The sequence below is a fragment of the Macaca thibetana genome, chromosome 14 (assembly GCF_024542745.1).
Source record: "Macaca thibetana thibetana isolate TM-01 chromosome 14, ASM2454274v1, whole genome shotgun sequence".
Taxonomy (NCBI): domain Eukaryota; kingdom Metazoa; phylum Chordata; class Mammalia; order Primates; family Cercopithecidae; genus Macaca; species Macaca thibetana.
The window spans coordinates 63,425,912-63,442,608 of NC_065591.1; the positions used below are offsets into that span (position 1 = coordinate 63,425,912).

Sequence of the window (16,697 nt, forward strand, 5' to 3'; positions counted from 1 at the left end):
TCCCATTTACCAAATCTAATGCATCTTTGGTGCTCAAATGTCACCTCTCCTCTGCTGAAACAGCTTAAGGTGACAGCTCCATCCTGTCAATCCTCACTTAGCCTTTAATAGAGTGCCTCATATTACAATTATATGGGATATGTCTTCTTTGTCCCTTGACAAATTGTAAGCTCTTGGGGGACAGGTTACATGTCTGATTCATTTCTGTGTACCCAATGTAAAAGGGAGAATATAGTTTCTGATTTGCAAATGTCTGTTGAATGAATGACCATAAAAATTGTGCTCCAAAGGGCTCACAGTCATAAAGGATTCAAAGTGGGGTAGATTGTAGCAATAGCAGTAACAAACCCTTAGTGAATGCCATCCAAACATCAAGCACTCCTCACAGGCCACAGCCAATATGGGGCTAAGGCTTCAAAGACAGAAGAATGAAAAATGAGTCCTGAGTCTCCTCTCTAGGGCTCAGATTAATTAAAGCTCACTATTCCCACTATGGGAACTCACTGGGCACACAAATATCTTTCCTTCTTTCTGCTAGATTTTGGAGAAATAAAAATAATAAAAATAAGTAAGATATAGCCTCTGTTTTGAAGAAACTCACAGTATATTTTTGTGATTTGATGCGAAAAACTCCACCATCTCTCATCGTCAATGAACACTCAGGCCAGGCATGGTGGCTCACGCCTGTAATCCCCGCACATTGAGAAGCTGAGGACGGTGGATATCTTAAGCCCAGGAGTTCAAGATCAGCCTGGACAACATGGCGAAATCCCATCTCTACAAAAAAAAAAAAAAAAAAATTAGCCAGATGTGGTGGTGTGTGCCTGGAGCCCAAGCTACTCAGGAGACCGAGGCAAGAGGATTGCTTGAGCTTGGGAGGCAGAGGTTACAGTGAGCTGAGATCGCACCATCACACTCCAGCCTAGGAGACAGTGAAACCCTATCTCAAAAATAAATAAATACATAAATAAATAAACACTCTTGGTTTGGCAATTCTGACAATCAAACTGCTTGTAGTTCTCACAAGATTAAGTTCTTTGAGAACTCCTTCCCTTACAAAAACTGTTGCTGCCATTTTTTGGTAATTACTTGTTTACCCTGTGTGCCTCCTTACTAAGTAGTAAGCTCTTTGAGGATGTGGATTTTTGTCATGTTCATGATCTCCCACACTTCAGAGCAGCATCATGATTCTGTCAGAAGCAATAAAGTAATAAATGATGCTCAGGAAATTGGTTGACAATGAGAAGAAAAATAAAAGTAGATCCCTACCTCACAACATATTTAAAAAATTATACCTAGGCTGGGCATGGTGGCTCACACCTGTAATCCCAGCATTTTGGGAGGTCGAGGTGGGTGGATCACTTGAGGTCAGGAGTTTGACACCAGCCTGGCCAACACGGTGAAACCCTATTTCTACTCAAAATACAAAAATTAGCTGGGTGTGGTGGCACATCCTTGTAATCCCAGCTACTAGGGAGGCTGAAGCAGGAGAATTGCTTGAACCTGGGAGGCAAAGGTTGCAGTGAGCCAAGATCATCCCTCTGCATTCCAGCGTGGGTGACAATGTGAGATTCTGTCTCAAAAAATGAAATAAAATAAAACAAAATAAAATAAAGACAAATAATTATACCTAAAAGGCTGGGTACAGTGGCTCACACCTGTAATCTCATCACTTTGGGAGGCAGAGGCTCAGGAGGATTGCTTGAACCCAGGAGTTCAAGACCAGCAACATAGTGGGACCCGATCTCTACAAAATATTTAAAATATTAGCCAGGTGTGGTGGCACATGCCTATAGTCCCAGGTACTCAGAAGGCTGAGGTGGGAGAATTGCTTGAGCCTGGGAGATGGAGGCTACAGTGAGCAGTTATCACGCCACTGCAGTCCACCTGGGTGACAGAGCCAGACCCTGTATCACTCAGGTTGGGCACAGTGGTTCACACCTGTAATCCCAGCACTTTGGGAGGCCGAGGCAGGTGGATCACTTGAGGTCAGGAGTTCGAGACCATGGCCAATATGGCGAAACCCCGTGTCTACTAAAAATACAAAAATTATCCGGGCGTGGTGGCGTGTCCGTAGTCCCAGTTACTCGGGAGATGAGAATCATCTGAACCCAGGAGGCGGAGGCTGCAGGGAGCCCAGATTGAACCACTGCATTCCAGCCTTGGTAACAGAGCAAGACACCATCTCAAAGAAAAAAAAAGCACTTGGATTAAAAAACAAAATGAAACACAATACAATACTGTATAGTCATGGCTACGTATAATTTTAAAAAATGGATTGGGAGAACACAAGCTAATTCTAATCCATAATAGTTGCTTCTGGAGAAGATGAGAGGGTAATGGGCTTGAGAGTAGAAAAAACAGGTAAGTTTAACTTTTATTGTATTACCTAGCTTTTAAAAAATGAGTAAGCAAATAAATCATAAGGCCAATAGTCAATTTAGGGTGATGGGTGTACAGTGTTTATAACATTCTCCGTATTAAGTTTCACAAAATGAAAATAATTATTTTTATTTAAGTACATGAGATGCCTGTAGATGATGTAAATAATTCCCTGTAATTTTCTGTTGGTCCCAATATAAAGCTGACTTTTCTTTTTCTTTTTTTTTTTTTTTTTGAGACGGAGTCTCGCTCTGTAGCCCAGGCTGGAGTGCAGTGGCCGGATCTCAGCTCACTGCAAGCTCCGCCTCCCAGGTTCACGCCATTCTCCGGCCTCAGCCTCCCGAGTAGCTGGGACTACAGGCGCCCGCCACCTCGCCCGGCTAGTTTTTTGTATTTCTTAGTAGAGACGGGGTTTCACCGTGTTAGCCAGGATGGTCTCGATCTCCTGACCTCGTGATCCACCCGTCTCGGCCTCCCAAAGTGCTGGGATTACAGGCTTGAGCCACCGCGCCCGGCCTAAAGCTGACTTTTCTAGACGTTCTGTGGACTCACAAGCCATCCTAGTTCCATTCACCAGACAGATCCAGGCGGACGCCCAGAGGCGTGTGCACTGGGGCTACAGGCTTGCAAGGTATCGAGTTCACATGCTGCTGAAAAATCAGTTACGAAGGCATACGTAGGGGTGGGGCAGTATGGTGTACAAAAACGAGGGTACGGCAGAAGCGGGGGCCGCAGGATGTGGGTTAGAAAAGTGTGCAGAGATGTATGAATTGGCATGACAGCCTAACTAAGACGCGGAATGTGGGGGCCGTGGCGGTCCCGCAAGGCTCTTAAGCTCTCAGTTTCTGGAGCTCAAGCCGTACCTCTGCTTTCACTGTTCATCGGGAACAGGCTGCTCTGTTCATTTCCTTGATGGCCACCCCTCCTCCCTCTCGGCCACTCCCCTCCCCATCAACAAATCCCAAAGCTCCTCACCCGGGACCGTGGACCTCGCGGAGCCACCGTTGCCTCAGATCGTGGACCACCAACCTATTCTCCCGCCAATTCGGCCCTCTAACCTTCGCCTTCTGACCCCGAGAGCTTCTCTTCCGCTTTCCGTAGCACAGGAATGCGTTCTGGGCCTCAAGAAGCTGCTGTTTTTGAAAATGACTCCTACCGAGGCAAGACGGCAGGTGCTGCAGCCAGGAAAATAAATTTGCGTGTGTTTTAATGTTTATTTTCACACACTACAACTCTTTCTCGTGGAGGGAGCGGAATTTAAACTTCCGGGTCAGCCTCAGTGCAGTTTGGGAAACGTAGTTCCTAGTCCCCACGTCTCGCTCTTTGGAGGCCACACTGAGGGAGCGTCGCGAAAGTTGCCCGTTTAGGAACTCTCCCATTTGGCTCTGCAAAGGGAAGAATTGGTTAAATAGTTCCACTGAAAATAATGCGATTCAAATTTCTCATTTTCCAAGAACGCTCCCTTCCTGAAGCTTGAAAGGGCACGGGACTCCTCTCTCCTTGATCCTGAAACGTGCATCAGGTAGATAACCTCCTGATGCCTGACAGTCTCCGCCTGTTTTGATGCCCCGCCCCCTCTGCTGGAGTCCGAGCCGCCGATTGGCTAGGAGCACTTGAACGGCGGAAGCAGCTGGCTCGCGCGGGGACTGCGGTGAGGGGGCGAGCCGTGAAGATGGCGGCAGTGGTGGAGGTGGAGGTTGGAGGTGGTGCTGCTGGGGAACGGGAGCTGGATGAGGTAAGCGGAGTTGAGAGACGAGGAGAGACTCAGCCTGAGACTGAGGGGAGGGGCAGTGAGGTATCGGGAGGTGGGGGTCTTAGGAGAGACGGGAAAGATCCTGAGAGGGAAGGAGCTGACTAGGGGGCGGGTGCGTGGAGAGGGAAGTCAGAGGCACTCCTGACTTGGGGACTCCGAGGCGGCCCTGGGAGTAGAAGACTTGCATTAGCTTCAAGGTTGGAGATGGAGGACAGAGAGAGAGGTCGGAGGGGTGGGGGTGTTAAGATTTTGTGATTACTAGCTGGGGGTCTTAGGGTAGGACCGAAGGGCTAAGAGGTAGTTTGAGTTGGAGAGGCGTGAATTTCTTCAAGGGCTTCCTCTGTGGGAGAGGACTCTGTCTAAGCCTAGGATGGGGGTTGGGGACACAGACCTGGAAAGAGTGCTAATCCACTAGTAGTATAGCTTTGAGTTATCTTAAAGTTGGATATGTTTTGTTTATCCTTACATTCTAAGACTTTGTATCTCATGTACGCTCAGTAAAGTTTTCGTCAACGAATGAAGGAACAAGTGGATGAATAAATGATTGTATGCCGGAGTTCATACATTTATTCACTTAATAAACATTATGACTTTTGCTCCGGATCCTGGGCCAGGTGCTAGGGAGACAAGGGGCTCCTCTGTTGAAGAGCCCACAATCTAGTGGTGGGAGACAGACAAGAATAGTCATTGCATTAAAGATATAATGGTGGCACTGAGAAGTGTGTAACAGTTCAGCTTGGGATAGGGAAGGCTTCCCGGAGTTGCTGAGTTTTAAACGATAAATAAGTGTCTCTCTCTCTCCCTCTAGACTTATGAGTTCCTTGAAGGTGAGCTCCTTGAGATTGTATGTTCCCTTTACCTGTCTAATAGGCATTTAAAGACTGGGATATTAAATTACCGGTGGTCCTTGAAGGAATCACTAGGAGAAAGGAGATGTTGAGTGTGAAAGGAGTGAAGGGACAGGGCAGAGAAGCAGAGAGAGAGGTGAAAAAGGAAAATGAAAAGATTCTGAAGCCAGAGGCATTGAGATCTAGTGGTGTTTGTGATCCTGCACATGCCATCATATGGACAGAGACATCACAGGAGTAGGAGGAAGGGGATTGGTTGTCAGAGATAGAACCAGGGAGATCTCTGAGGGATCAGAATCTTAGAGGCCCCTTGCTGTGTGTTGGGTGTGGGAAGAGTGGGGAGGATTGGGGATGATTGAAGATGAGGTTCAGAGAAAGGGAGAAGTGGACTTGGGAAGCACTAAGACTTGTCTGGTAGTGGGATGAGTTGGAGGAGTTGGGTTACCTGATTGAGATCATTAAGATGGGAGGAAGGGACTGAGAAATTGGCAGGTGATCACAGCAGGGGAATTTTTAAAGAAGTGTTGTAGTCTTCTGCCTCCCAATCACTAGAGACTATAGGTGTTTGGATATCGGTTGGTTGGTTAGGTGAAGTGGTTGTGGAAATGACCTCTAAGACCCCTTCTGGCTTTTACATTTCTATGATTACAGTTGGCTGTGGTTCAATGAGATATATTTGAAGACACTTTGGAAAGGGTAGATACTGCATTGAAGTTCTTATTTATGGTTTGTTAGTCATGGGCTCTCCCTTGAGACAATTACGTATATCTCAAAGCTTTAGTTGTGTATGTCAGGGTTCATTGAGATAAAGAGCAGTTTTGGCAGAGGAGAAAATAACATTTTCTTTCTTTTCTTTTCTTTTCATTTGAGATGGAGTTTTGCTCTTGTTGCCCAGGCTGGAGTGCAGTGGTGCAATCTTGGCTCACCACAACCTCTGCCTTCTGGGTTCAAACAATTCTCCTGCCTCAGCCTCCTCAGTAGCTGGAATTACAGGCATGCACCACCATGCCCGGCTGATTTTTTGTATTTTTAGTAGAGACAGGGTTTTTCCATGTTGGTCAGGCTGGCCTTGAACTCCCAACCTCAGGTGATCCGCCCACCTCGGCCTCCCAGATGTGCTCAGATTACAGGTGTGAGCCACTGTGTCAGTCTACTCCTGGAGCTAGTGATTTCCTCCTCAAAGGGGAGGCTAACCAACCTCTGAAAGGAATTAGATGCACCCTTTGGGCACAGAAAGCTAACTTGGGAATTAAGGTAGAAAAGCACTTCAATACCCAATAGGGCCAGCCAGGGCATTGCCTGGCTAGTGACTGTGAATCTGGATGTGTCCACTCCCAAGTCCTATTTATCTACCAAAATGATATGAAATCATGCAGATTCAGTGAGGAGTTTCCAGCTCAAGCCAGAGTTCAAAGCAGATATCCCAGCCTGCAGCTAACTTGAGGTATTAATATTATTGCCTCAGGTGAATAATTTATCTCTCTTTGGCCCTGTTTTACTCTTGTTAAAAGAGGAGATTGGACTAGATTGGTTTTTTTTTTTTTTTTTTTTTTGAGACGGAGTCTTGCTCTGTCGCCCAGGCTGGAGTGCAGTGGCCGGATCTCAGCTCACTGCAAGCTCCGCCTCCCGGGTTCACGCCATTCTCCTGCCTCAGCCTCCCGAGTAGCTGGGACTACAGGCACCCGCTACCTCGCCCGGCTAGTTTTTTTGTATTTTTTAGTAGAGACGGGGTTTCACCATATTAGCCAGGATGGTCTCTATCTCCTGACCTCGTGATGCACCCGTCTCGGCCTCCCAAAGTGCTGGGATTACAGGCGTGAGCCCCCGCACCTGGCCTAGATTGGTGGTTTTTAAACCTTTATTTAGTCATGAATCCTTTTATTCAAACAAAATCTCACTCTGAAGCCTTGTGGTCCTTGAATGGATTCAACAGAACCCCTAAGGTGCTTGAAGCCACCCTTTGAAAACCAAGGATTTTTCTGTTATAGTCCACTGATTGGGTGACCCCACTTTTTAAATTTTTAAAAAAATTTTTTTATTTTTTTGAGATGGAGTCTTGCTCTGTCGCCCAGGTTGGAGTGCGGTGGCGCGATCTCGGCTCACTGCAAGCTCCGCCTCCCGGGTTCACGCCATTCTCCTGCCTCAGCCTTCCTAGCAGCTGGGACTACAGGTGCCCGCCACCACGCCCAGCTAATTTTTTGTATTTTTAGTAGAGACGGGGTTTCACCGTGTTAGCCAGGATGGTCTTGATCTCCTGACCTCGTGATCCACCCACCTCGGCCTCCCAAAGTGCTGAGATTACAGGTGTGAGCCCCCGCGCCCAGCCTGGGTGACCCCACTTTATGTTCCTTCAGCCTACTTGTACTTTGCCTAGGCCAGCCCCACCAACCATTATAAAATTGTCTGCCTTCCCCACTAGACTGTAAGCTTCGTGAGAGAGCAGAGTCCAAGTGTATCTTGCTCACCATTGTATTCTCTTCACTCAGTATGTTCCTGGCATACAGTAGGCACCCAATAAGTATTTGATAATCATTATTTTTGATTAGTAGTATGATAGCTACCATTTAGTGGATGTTTGTGATATGCCAGCTCTTCTGCCTAATGGTATATGCTTTTTTATTAAATGTTTATGACATCCCCATGAGAATTGAATTATTGGATGAAATCGTCTCTAGCTCTTTCTGGCTGTAGCACTCTATGTACTGTTTCTAATTACTGCCAGGCTTTGTTGGTGCTGTCCAGTCTGCCTAGAATACCTTTCTTTTCCCTTATTGCCTTTTGAAATTCCACCTGCCCCTTAAAGTTCTAGCTCCCTTGGCTTCTTGGACTATTCTGATCTACACTGATACCTTTTCCCCTTGCCTTTTATTGTTTTCTCTGTTTAAGTTTGTTCCCTCATTTCTCAACTTAGTCCTCAAACTTCTGAAACATTTGTGTGCCAGGCACTTTGGTGTGCCTGATAATACCAAGATGGATAAAGTGTGATAATTGCCCTCAGAGAGTTCACAGACTGGTATGAGTAGAGAAAGAGTGATAAGTACATGCAAAATATGTCACAGATACTGTGATAGTGAGGGGAGTGCGTTAGGTACATCAAGGAGGAAGTGGCAGTCAGTGTTACGTCTCCTTTTCCCAGATAAGTTGGTAAACCCCCAGCGGGCAGACTGTGGAAGTTCCCATCCCTTGCTTCTTCAAGCAGTAATCACTGGGTTTTTGTTTGTTCTTTCACCTGTGGTTCTCTCCCTATAGACATTTAGTAAATATACCTTGTTGCCAGGGATTTTCTTCTCTAGAGATTTTTGGTCCAAGCCAATATCTTACTGAGGGATCAAGGAATATGTGATTGAAGTTTAGTCTGGATATCTGACTACCTCTGGATTTTTTTAGGCATGTAAAGTGAGTGGTGGCAAGTGTAGTGGGGAAAAAGCCATAAAATAGTAAACAGTGGACTCATATTCTAGACTAGGAATAGCAGATTTGTTTTATCTCAGAGACAGCCACCTGATCATAGATACTTAGAAGCCTGTGTTGAGAAGGGTTCTGAAGCCAGGGCTTAGCAGAAAAGAGTGCTGAGGGTGAAATAATACAGATTACTTATTCTGTGCCTAGTCCTGTGCCAAGTGTTTTAAATGCATTCTTTTTTTTTTTAGACAGTCTCACTCTGTCACTCAGGCTGGAGTGCAGTAGAGTGATCTTTGCTCACTGCAACCTCGGCCTCCCAGGCTCAAGTGATTCTCCCACCTCAGCCTGCCAAGTAGCTAGGACCACAGGTGTGCACCACTATGCCTGGCTAACTTTTTGTAGCGACAGAGTTTCACCATGTTGCTCAGACTGGTCTCAAACTCCCGTACTCAAGCAATCTGCCCGCCTCGGCCTCCCAAAGTGTTGGGATTACAGGCATGAGCCACTGCACCCAGCCCTTAGATTCATGATCTAATTTAATACCATAACCTTATAAGATATGTACTATTATTACTATCTCATTCTATAGATGTGGAAGCTGAGGCATAGAGAATTTAAGTAACTTGCCCAATGTTATACAGCCAGGTAGGTGACAGAACTGGGGTTCAAATCCAAGACTACTTCAGTGCTTGTGCTGTTAACCACGACGGGCAATATGAGTACTCTATACTGCCCATCCTGTTCTACGCTAGACATTTCCATTTTGTACATTTGGGTCTTCCTTTCCGGAGGTGATTTAACTGGAGTCATGGTATTTGTCTTTCCCACTAGACTGTGTTCTCCTAGAAAGGAAGGCCTTTTCATTCCTTTATCCTTTGTGCCTGGCATAGAGTATGACTCAATAAATGTATAAATATGTGAACTCAGGAAAGATTCCAGTCTCTCTGTACCTCAGTTTTTTGTCTGTGAAATGGTGGGTTTGGACTAGGTGACCTTTGAGATCTTTTGCAGCTTTGAAAGACTTGGATCCCAGAGTTTTATTTTGGCCATGTTTCTTATAACTCTCATCAGGTACTCAGTAAATACTAGTGAATGACTGAATGAATGAATGAATGAAGATATAATTCTTCTTCTCCTTTTTTTTTTTTTTTTTTTTTTTTTTTCCTGAGACGGAGTCTCTGTTGTCCAGGCTGGAGTGCGGTGGCGCGACCTTGGCTCACTGCAACCTCTGCCTCCTGGGTTCAAGTGATTCTCCTTCCTCAGCCTCCTGAGTAGCTGGGACTACAGGTGCGTGCCACCACACCTGGCTATTTTTTTGTATTTTTAGCACAGACAGGGTTTCACCGTGTTAGCCAGGATAGTCTCCATCTCCTGACCTTGTGATCCGCCCGCCTTGGCCTCCCAAAGTGCTGGGATTATAGGTGTGAGATTATAGGCGTAAGCCACCACGCCTGGCCTATAATTATTCTTAATAATCTGTGCTCATAATTAACATTGGGATGACAGAATTAAAAATGGTGATGGGGAAGGAGTAGACAAAAGGGCTTATATATAACCTCTTATTCCATCACCTTTGACTTTGGAATTCAGTCAAAACCTCATGCTGTGGCAGATACCCTGGCAGATTCCCATTTAAATTCCCATTCCAATACCTGCCACCCCCAGCTCACCCTTGCTTTTTTTTCAGGTCACTTTTTTTTTTTTTTTTTTTTTTTTTAAAGAGATGGAGTCTTGCTCTGTTGCCCAGGCTGGAATGCAGTCGTGCGATCTTGGCTCACTGCAAGCTCCGCCACCTGGGTTCACACCATTCTCTTGCCTCAGCCTCCCGAGTAGCTGGGACTACAGGTGCCTGCCACCACACCCGGCTAATTTTTTTTTGTATTTTTAGTAGAAACAGGGTTTCACTGTGTTAGCCAGGATAGTCTCGATCTCCTGACCTCGTGATCCACTGCCTCGGCCTCCCAAAGTGCTGGGATTACAGGCGTGAGCCACTGGGCCTGGCCTTTTTCAGGTCACTTTTTTATTATGGCTTAATAACACATCTACTTCCAGAAGGAATTTAATATGTCAGTCGATCAGTAAGGGGGTTAGGAGAAGAGGGGAAGGACAGATGAAGATGAAGAGGAATGTTTTAATTCTTTGAGTGCAAGGACTATTTTTCTCATCTTTGTACGTTCCTCAGTGCCTTGCTTAGTGCTTGGCACGTAGTCCATATCAATATATTTATTGAGTAAATAAGAATGCTTGTAGGTGTGGATTCTGTCAAGGATAAAGGGAATGTTGACTAAATCGCAAAGTGTGACTGGCATGTGTACTATTTGACCATATCAGTATTTGTTTTTAAACTGCCTATGAAATATTTTCATTGAATTCATTTAGATTAATGCCAAATTGGTCCTTACCAGTGAGTCATCGGCACTGCTTTCTGCTCCCATAGCTCCCTGTACAGATTTCCGTCAGCACTTACCATATCGTATTGTCTCTTCCATTAGGCAGGGAACTCCTTGAGGGGACTGCACCTTATCATTTTTTTCATCATTGTATTTTCAGCACCTAATCTTGCACAGTGGCTAGCATGGAGTAGTTATTCAAATATTTATTGAACTTGAATTTTTATTTTTTATTTTTTCGAGACAGAGTCTCGCTCTGTTTGCCCAGGCTGGAGTGCGATCTTGGCTCACTGCAACCTCCGCCTCCTGGGTTCAAGTGATTCCTGCCTCAGCTTCTAGAATAGCTGGGATTACAGACACTGCCACCACGCCCAGCTAATTTTTGTGTTGGAAAATGAATCTTAAATCTAGTCCATCCACCCATGTTGAGCATCCCCAGAAAATGGACACCAGTGTGTATGTGAACCCGTCTAATGATAGCGAGCTAATCATTCCATGGTCAGACTATTGCTTCTGAATGCCTCTGTCGGAGTGTCCCTCAGATTGGATTAGATTCTTATTTCTGTATTGCTTCAACTTTTTAGTCCTCGTCATACTTTTTCCCAGATTCTGCTTCTTTGCATCTCTGACTTGCCATGGCACAAACACTGCCAGAGAATGCCTCTGGGGGATGTAGGCCCCAGTACTCCTGGCTTTATTTGGTCTGAAATCTTACTCAATGGAAGGCAATCCAATATAATCCATCTTGTGTCATTTCTTATCTCTATGTTATTTGTGTTTTCCCTTGAAGTCATTTGTTACCTTTATTCCTCAGAGAAAAATTTGTAGGTGAACATAAACTCATTAGTTCCCTCTAAAGTGCAACTTTCCCAAGAGGATGCTGGATCATGGCCATGGGGTTTTTGGCCCCGGGCAGCTAGGGAGAGACTGGAGAAAGGGGAGGCAGAGAGCATAACCCCTGCCAAGGTTTCTGTTCATTTTGTCCTCCTTTTTCACAGGGTGTTATCAGTAACTCAATGCATTCTGTTACTTAGAAGCCTCATGCGACATTTTACTCCCTGTTGCCCATAGGATTGAGCCTAATTACCTCTGAGCTTGTCATTTAGTGCCCTGCAAAAAGTCTTTTCTCCTATTTTAATGATAACAGGAATAGCTAACTTTTTTAGTGCATACTATGTGCCAGGCAGTAAAGTAAGCATTTTACAAGTGTAATCTCTTAATTCTTTTTTTTTTTCTTTTGAGACAGAGTTTTGCTCTTGTTGCCCAGGCTGGAGTGCAGTGGTAGATCTCTGCTCACCACAACCTCTGCCTCCTGGCTTCAAGCGATTCTTCTGCCTCAGCCTCCTGAGTAGCTGGGATTATAGACATGCGTCCCCATGCCTGGCTGATTTTGTGTTTTTAGTAGAGACGGAGTTTCTCCATGTTGGTCAGACTGGTCTCGAACTCCCGACCTCAGGTGATCCGCCCGCTTCGGCCTCCCAAAGTGCTGGGATTACAGGCGTGAGCTACTGCTCCTGGCCTTAATTCTTTTAAAAAACCTTTTATTTGAATTCATTTTATCCTGAATTTATTCTCCTACCGTACGTTTTTGTTTGATCCATTTCGTCTGGGATCTTTTTTTTCTGTGCAACCACCTCTTTTGGTTAAGTAATGATTTTCTCCTTTTTGGTAGGATCATCTCAGTGTGGCAGGGGAGCTCATGTATAGATTAATTTGGTCTTGAGCTCTGTAAATATGGCAGTGCATCTTGGGTGCTTCATGCACCTGGATATGTTCGATGACCAGATAACCTATTAATACATCTTAACTCTTTATTTTAACCTTTGAGATGGAGTCTCGCTCTTTCGCCCAGGCTGGAGTGCAATGGTGCGATCTTGGCTCACTGCAACCTTTGCCTCCCGAGTTCAAGCGATTTTCCCACCTCAGCCTCCCCAGTAGCTGGGATTACAGGCACCCGCCACCATGCCTGGCTAATGTTTGTATTTTTGTAGGATGGAGTTTCACCATGTTGGCCAGGCTGATCTTGAACTCCTGACCTCAGGCGGTCTGCCCACCTTGGCCTCCCAAAGTGCTGGGATTACAGATGTGAGCCACTGCACCTAGCTCATCTAAACTGTTAAGTTCAGCATTACTCTGCATTTTTCAGTGTGTGCAGCAAAAACTCACTCTTTTTGGGCCATGAACCCTGTGCCCAGCCTCACTGTTTGACTTAGGCACACTTACTGATGCCACATTGCTTCTATAAAGTGACATCTTTCAGATACTTTGTGGCCTTTTGGATTTGCATCGCCCCCCCAACTTCCCTCCACCCCCATGGCCTGGGCAGTTTCTTGCGTCTCCTTATATGAAGATTTTCATGTCTTGATTTGCATGATTTTGTGGGATGTTCTGGGTCAAATTAATAGGCAACCATTTTCACAGCTCATCTTGGGCTGCTTACTGGAAGAGGAAGAGCCAATTCTGTTTTAATACTGTTATGATCTTAATTTTCCAGATGAGAAAAACTGAGACACAGAAAAGTAATTTATTCAGGGTCACATAGCTTATAAGTGGAGGTGGTATTTGAACCTGGTGATACAACCTCATGTCTTCATGTTATAATGTACACTATTGCTGGTATACACTATGACATGGATTCACTATTTTCAAAAGTCACTATATATTTATTGTGCACTTAATTATGCCAGGTACTCTTTTTAGTCTTGGGAATTAATAAATGGATAAAGAGACTATCTCTGCTCTAAAGAGGTTATGGTCTAGTTGGGAGAGGAACCCATCAAGTGATAATGACAATATAGTATGATGAGTGGAGTTTTAAATTATGTACAAGATACCACAGGTGTGCAGAAGAAGGAGTACTTAAGTCTATTTGGGAGCATTAAAGAAGACTTCCGATAGGGTATGGCATTTAGGCTGATTCTTTTTTTTTTTTTTTTTTTTTGAGACGGAGTCTCGGTTTGTCGCCCAGGCTGGAGTGCAGTGGCCGGATCTCAGCTCACTGCAAGCTCCGCCTCCCGGGTTCACGCCATTCTCCTGCCTCAGCCTCCCGAGTAGCTGGGACTACAGGCGCCCGCCGCCTCGCCCGGCTAGTTTTTTGTATTTTTTAGTAGAGACGGGGTTTCACTGGGTTAGCCAGGATGGTCTCGATCTCCTGACCTCGTGATCCGCCGGTCTCGGCCTCCCAAAGTGCTGGGATTACAGGCTTGAGCCACCGCGCCCGGCCTAGGCTGATTCTTAAAAGTTTACTGTGTGGATAGGAGGCCTCTTTAGGCCAAGGTAAAAGCACATGTATAAAGGAATAAAGGCATGAAATCTCTAATCCTTAAGTATATGATTCCTCACTAATGACATATTTACTGATAACTGCATGCTTTGTGCAAGTCACTGTGTTAGGAATTTGGGTTGAGAGAAAGCCATGTTTCTTGTATTTAGGGAATTTGCAGTCTAGTTAGAAAAATAAGACTTGTAGTCCAGTTGGAAAGATAGTGGCCATAATTTTAAAACAGGAAGTACTAAATGTTTTTTTCCAGTAGAAAAAAAACAAAGTGTTGTAGGTGAAGTAAGTCCCTCTCATTGGTATGGCTAGGGAAGACTTCGTGGAGTTCGGCCTTCCTGGATGATTTGAATTTCATTAGAGCATTAGGAATGAACGCTCGAGGTAAATGTTGAGAGATGAGGATGTATTTGTGATTAGCAAGTAAGAGAAGAGTAAGAGCTAAATTAGAAAAGGTAGGTTGGGGCCAACATGAGGTTGATTTTTGAATGCCAGACTGAGGAGTTTGGATACATTTATTCATTCCTTCAGTCACCAATTATTGAGTGCTGATATATGCTAGATACTGTGCTGGGGACACAAAGATGAAAACTCTCTCAGGAGATTAATAGTCTCATGAGGTAAACCAGACATGGGAACAGATGATTGTAGTATAGTGTCAGCATGTGTTAAGTACTGTGCTGACACAAAAGAAGGAGTGATTAACTCTGCTTCAGGAATCCTTAAAGACTTAATGGAGAAGGTGTTTGAGTTTGTTCTTGAGGATTAAGTTTGAGTTCAATAGATAGTCAAAATCAGTGAGGTAAGGAAGAGTGAGTGGTCCAGCAAAATGAAAAGATATGCAAGGCTTGGAGACGTTAAACAGCGTGGAATATTCTGGAAACTATACGAAGTTCTGTATGACTGGAATTTAGGTTAAACATAAGGGGATAGCAGTGAGTGACTGTGCTAAAAAGCCTGGGCTGTAGAGAGCCACTGAAGAGTCTTGAGCAGAGGAGTAACATGTTAGATCTGTGTCTCAATGACCAAGTCTAGTTGAAGTTTGGAAGTTACTTTTGGAGGGATCAGGTTGGAAAAAGGAGAATAAATCAGTTAGGAGATATTGCAGTACTTGAGGAGCGAGATGATGGGGACCTGAGCTTGAGCAAAGACAATAGGGTGGAGAAAAGTGAGCAGCTATAAAAGTGTTAAATAGCAGTGCTTTCACTTGTTTGTGTTTTGCCCTTTATTTATCTCCCTAATTCATTCACTCATGTATTCAGTAAACATTTATTAAGTTTGTGGTCTGTATTAATTATTCATTATTTCCTTCTTCAAATACTTGTGACTTCAGTGTCAAACATTTTTCTAGGTCCCGGTAATTCAGCAGTGAACAAGACAACCGAGGTCCTTGCTCATATTAGGTTTAGTTCTAACGTGGTAAAGCAGGTAACAAATAAACAGGATAACTCCAGATGGTGACAAGTGCTTTGAGAAAAGTAACGTAATGTGATAAAGATGACTGGAAGAGAAGGGCTACTTTAAATAGGGTGGTTATGGAAAGCCTCGGAGGAAATGCTATTTGAACCAAGACCTGAATGGTGAAGACCTAGCAATTTCCAGATTTGGAAGCACATATGTTTCAGGTGAAGGTTCTAAGTACAAATTAATGGGAATGAGCAAGGTATGTCCTGGGACCAAAAAGAATGCCAGGGCGAGGCCGGGCGCGGTGGCTCAAGCCTGTAATCCCAGCACTTTGGGAGGCCGAGATGGGCGAATCACGAGGTCAGGAGATCGAGACCATCCTGGCTAATACGGTGAAACCCCGTCTCTACTAAAAAATACAAAAAACTAGCCGGGCGAGGTGGCGGGCGCCTGTAATCCCAGCTGCTTGGAGGCTGAGGCAGGAGAATGGCGTGAACCCGGGAGGCGGAGCTTGCAGTGAGCTGAGATCTGGCCACTGCACTCCAGCCTGGGCGACAGAGCGAGACTCTGTCTTAAAAAAAAAAAAAAAAAAAACTAGCCGGGCGACGAGGCGGGCGCCTGTAGTCCCAGCTACTTGGGAGGCTGAGGCAGGAGAATGGCGTAAACCCGGGAGGCGGAGCTTGCAGTGAGCTGAGATCCCGCCACTGCACTCCAGCCTGGGCGACAGAGCCAGACTCCATCTCAAAAAAAAAAAAAAAAAAGAATGCCAGTGCAACAGATCATAGTTAGCAAAGGAAAAATGGTGTTGTATGAGGTCAGGGAGTCTGGCAAGGTCAGATTTATAAGGCCTTGTAGCTGCTGCGGTACATGTTGAATTTTTTTGAGAGTATAATGAGAAGACTTTGATTGGGTTTCAAAATGGGAGTGATGTGAGCTGATTTACATTTTTAAAAAGATCTTTCTGGCTGCTTTGAGAAGAATGGATTGTAGGAGGTGACTCAATGAGAGGGTTAGGAGGTTATTGTAATAGTCCAAATGGGAGATGATAGTGTTTCAGAGTTGAGGGTGTGTGTTAGTCCTTTTGGGCTGCTATAGTAAAATACCTTAGACTGGGTAATTTATAAACAGCAGAAATTTGGCCGGGCACAGTGGCTCACGGCTGTAATCCCAGCACTTTGGGAGGCTGAGGCGGGCGGATTACTTGAGACCAGAAGTTTGAGACTAGCCTGGCCAACATGTTGAAA

The 16,697-nt window shown here is 45.0% G+C and overlaps 2 protein-coding genes across 4 annotated transcripts in view; one reads left to right on the forward strand and one right to left on the reverse strand.

The window, feature by feature from the left end:
• The window catches only part of XNDC1N (XRCC1 N-terminal domain containing 1, N-terminal like), a 40,309-nt gene extending 36,964 nt beyond the window's left edge, over positions 1–3,345 (reverse strand). Inside the window, exon 1 of the mRNA XM_050756548.1 lies at positions 1,631–3,345. The gene's annotated coding sequence lies outside the window, so the exon portion shown is untranslated. The remainder of the gene's footprint in view (positions 1–1,630) is intronic.
• The window catches only part of RNF121 (ring finger protein 121), a 231,211-nt gene that overhangs the window by 159,538 nt on the left and 54,976 nt on the right, over positions 1–16,697 (forward strand). Inside the window, exon 1 of one of the 3 annotated variants that reach the window (XM_050756318.1) lies at positions 3,699–4,117. The exons of 1 other annotated variant lie outside the window; for it this stretch is intronic. In XM_050756318.1, coding sequence (XP_050612275.1) covers positions 4,055–4,117 — 63 coding nt within the window. In that variant the 5' untranslated portion in view covers positions 3,699–4,054. Of the gene's footprint in view, positions 1–3,698; positions 4,118–16,697 lie in introns of those variants that run through there. One more of the 3 variants, XM_050756320.1, reaches the window with a different exon arrangement.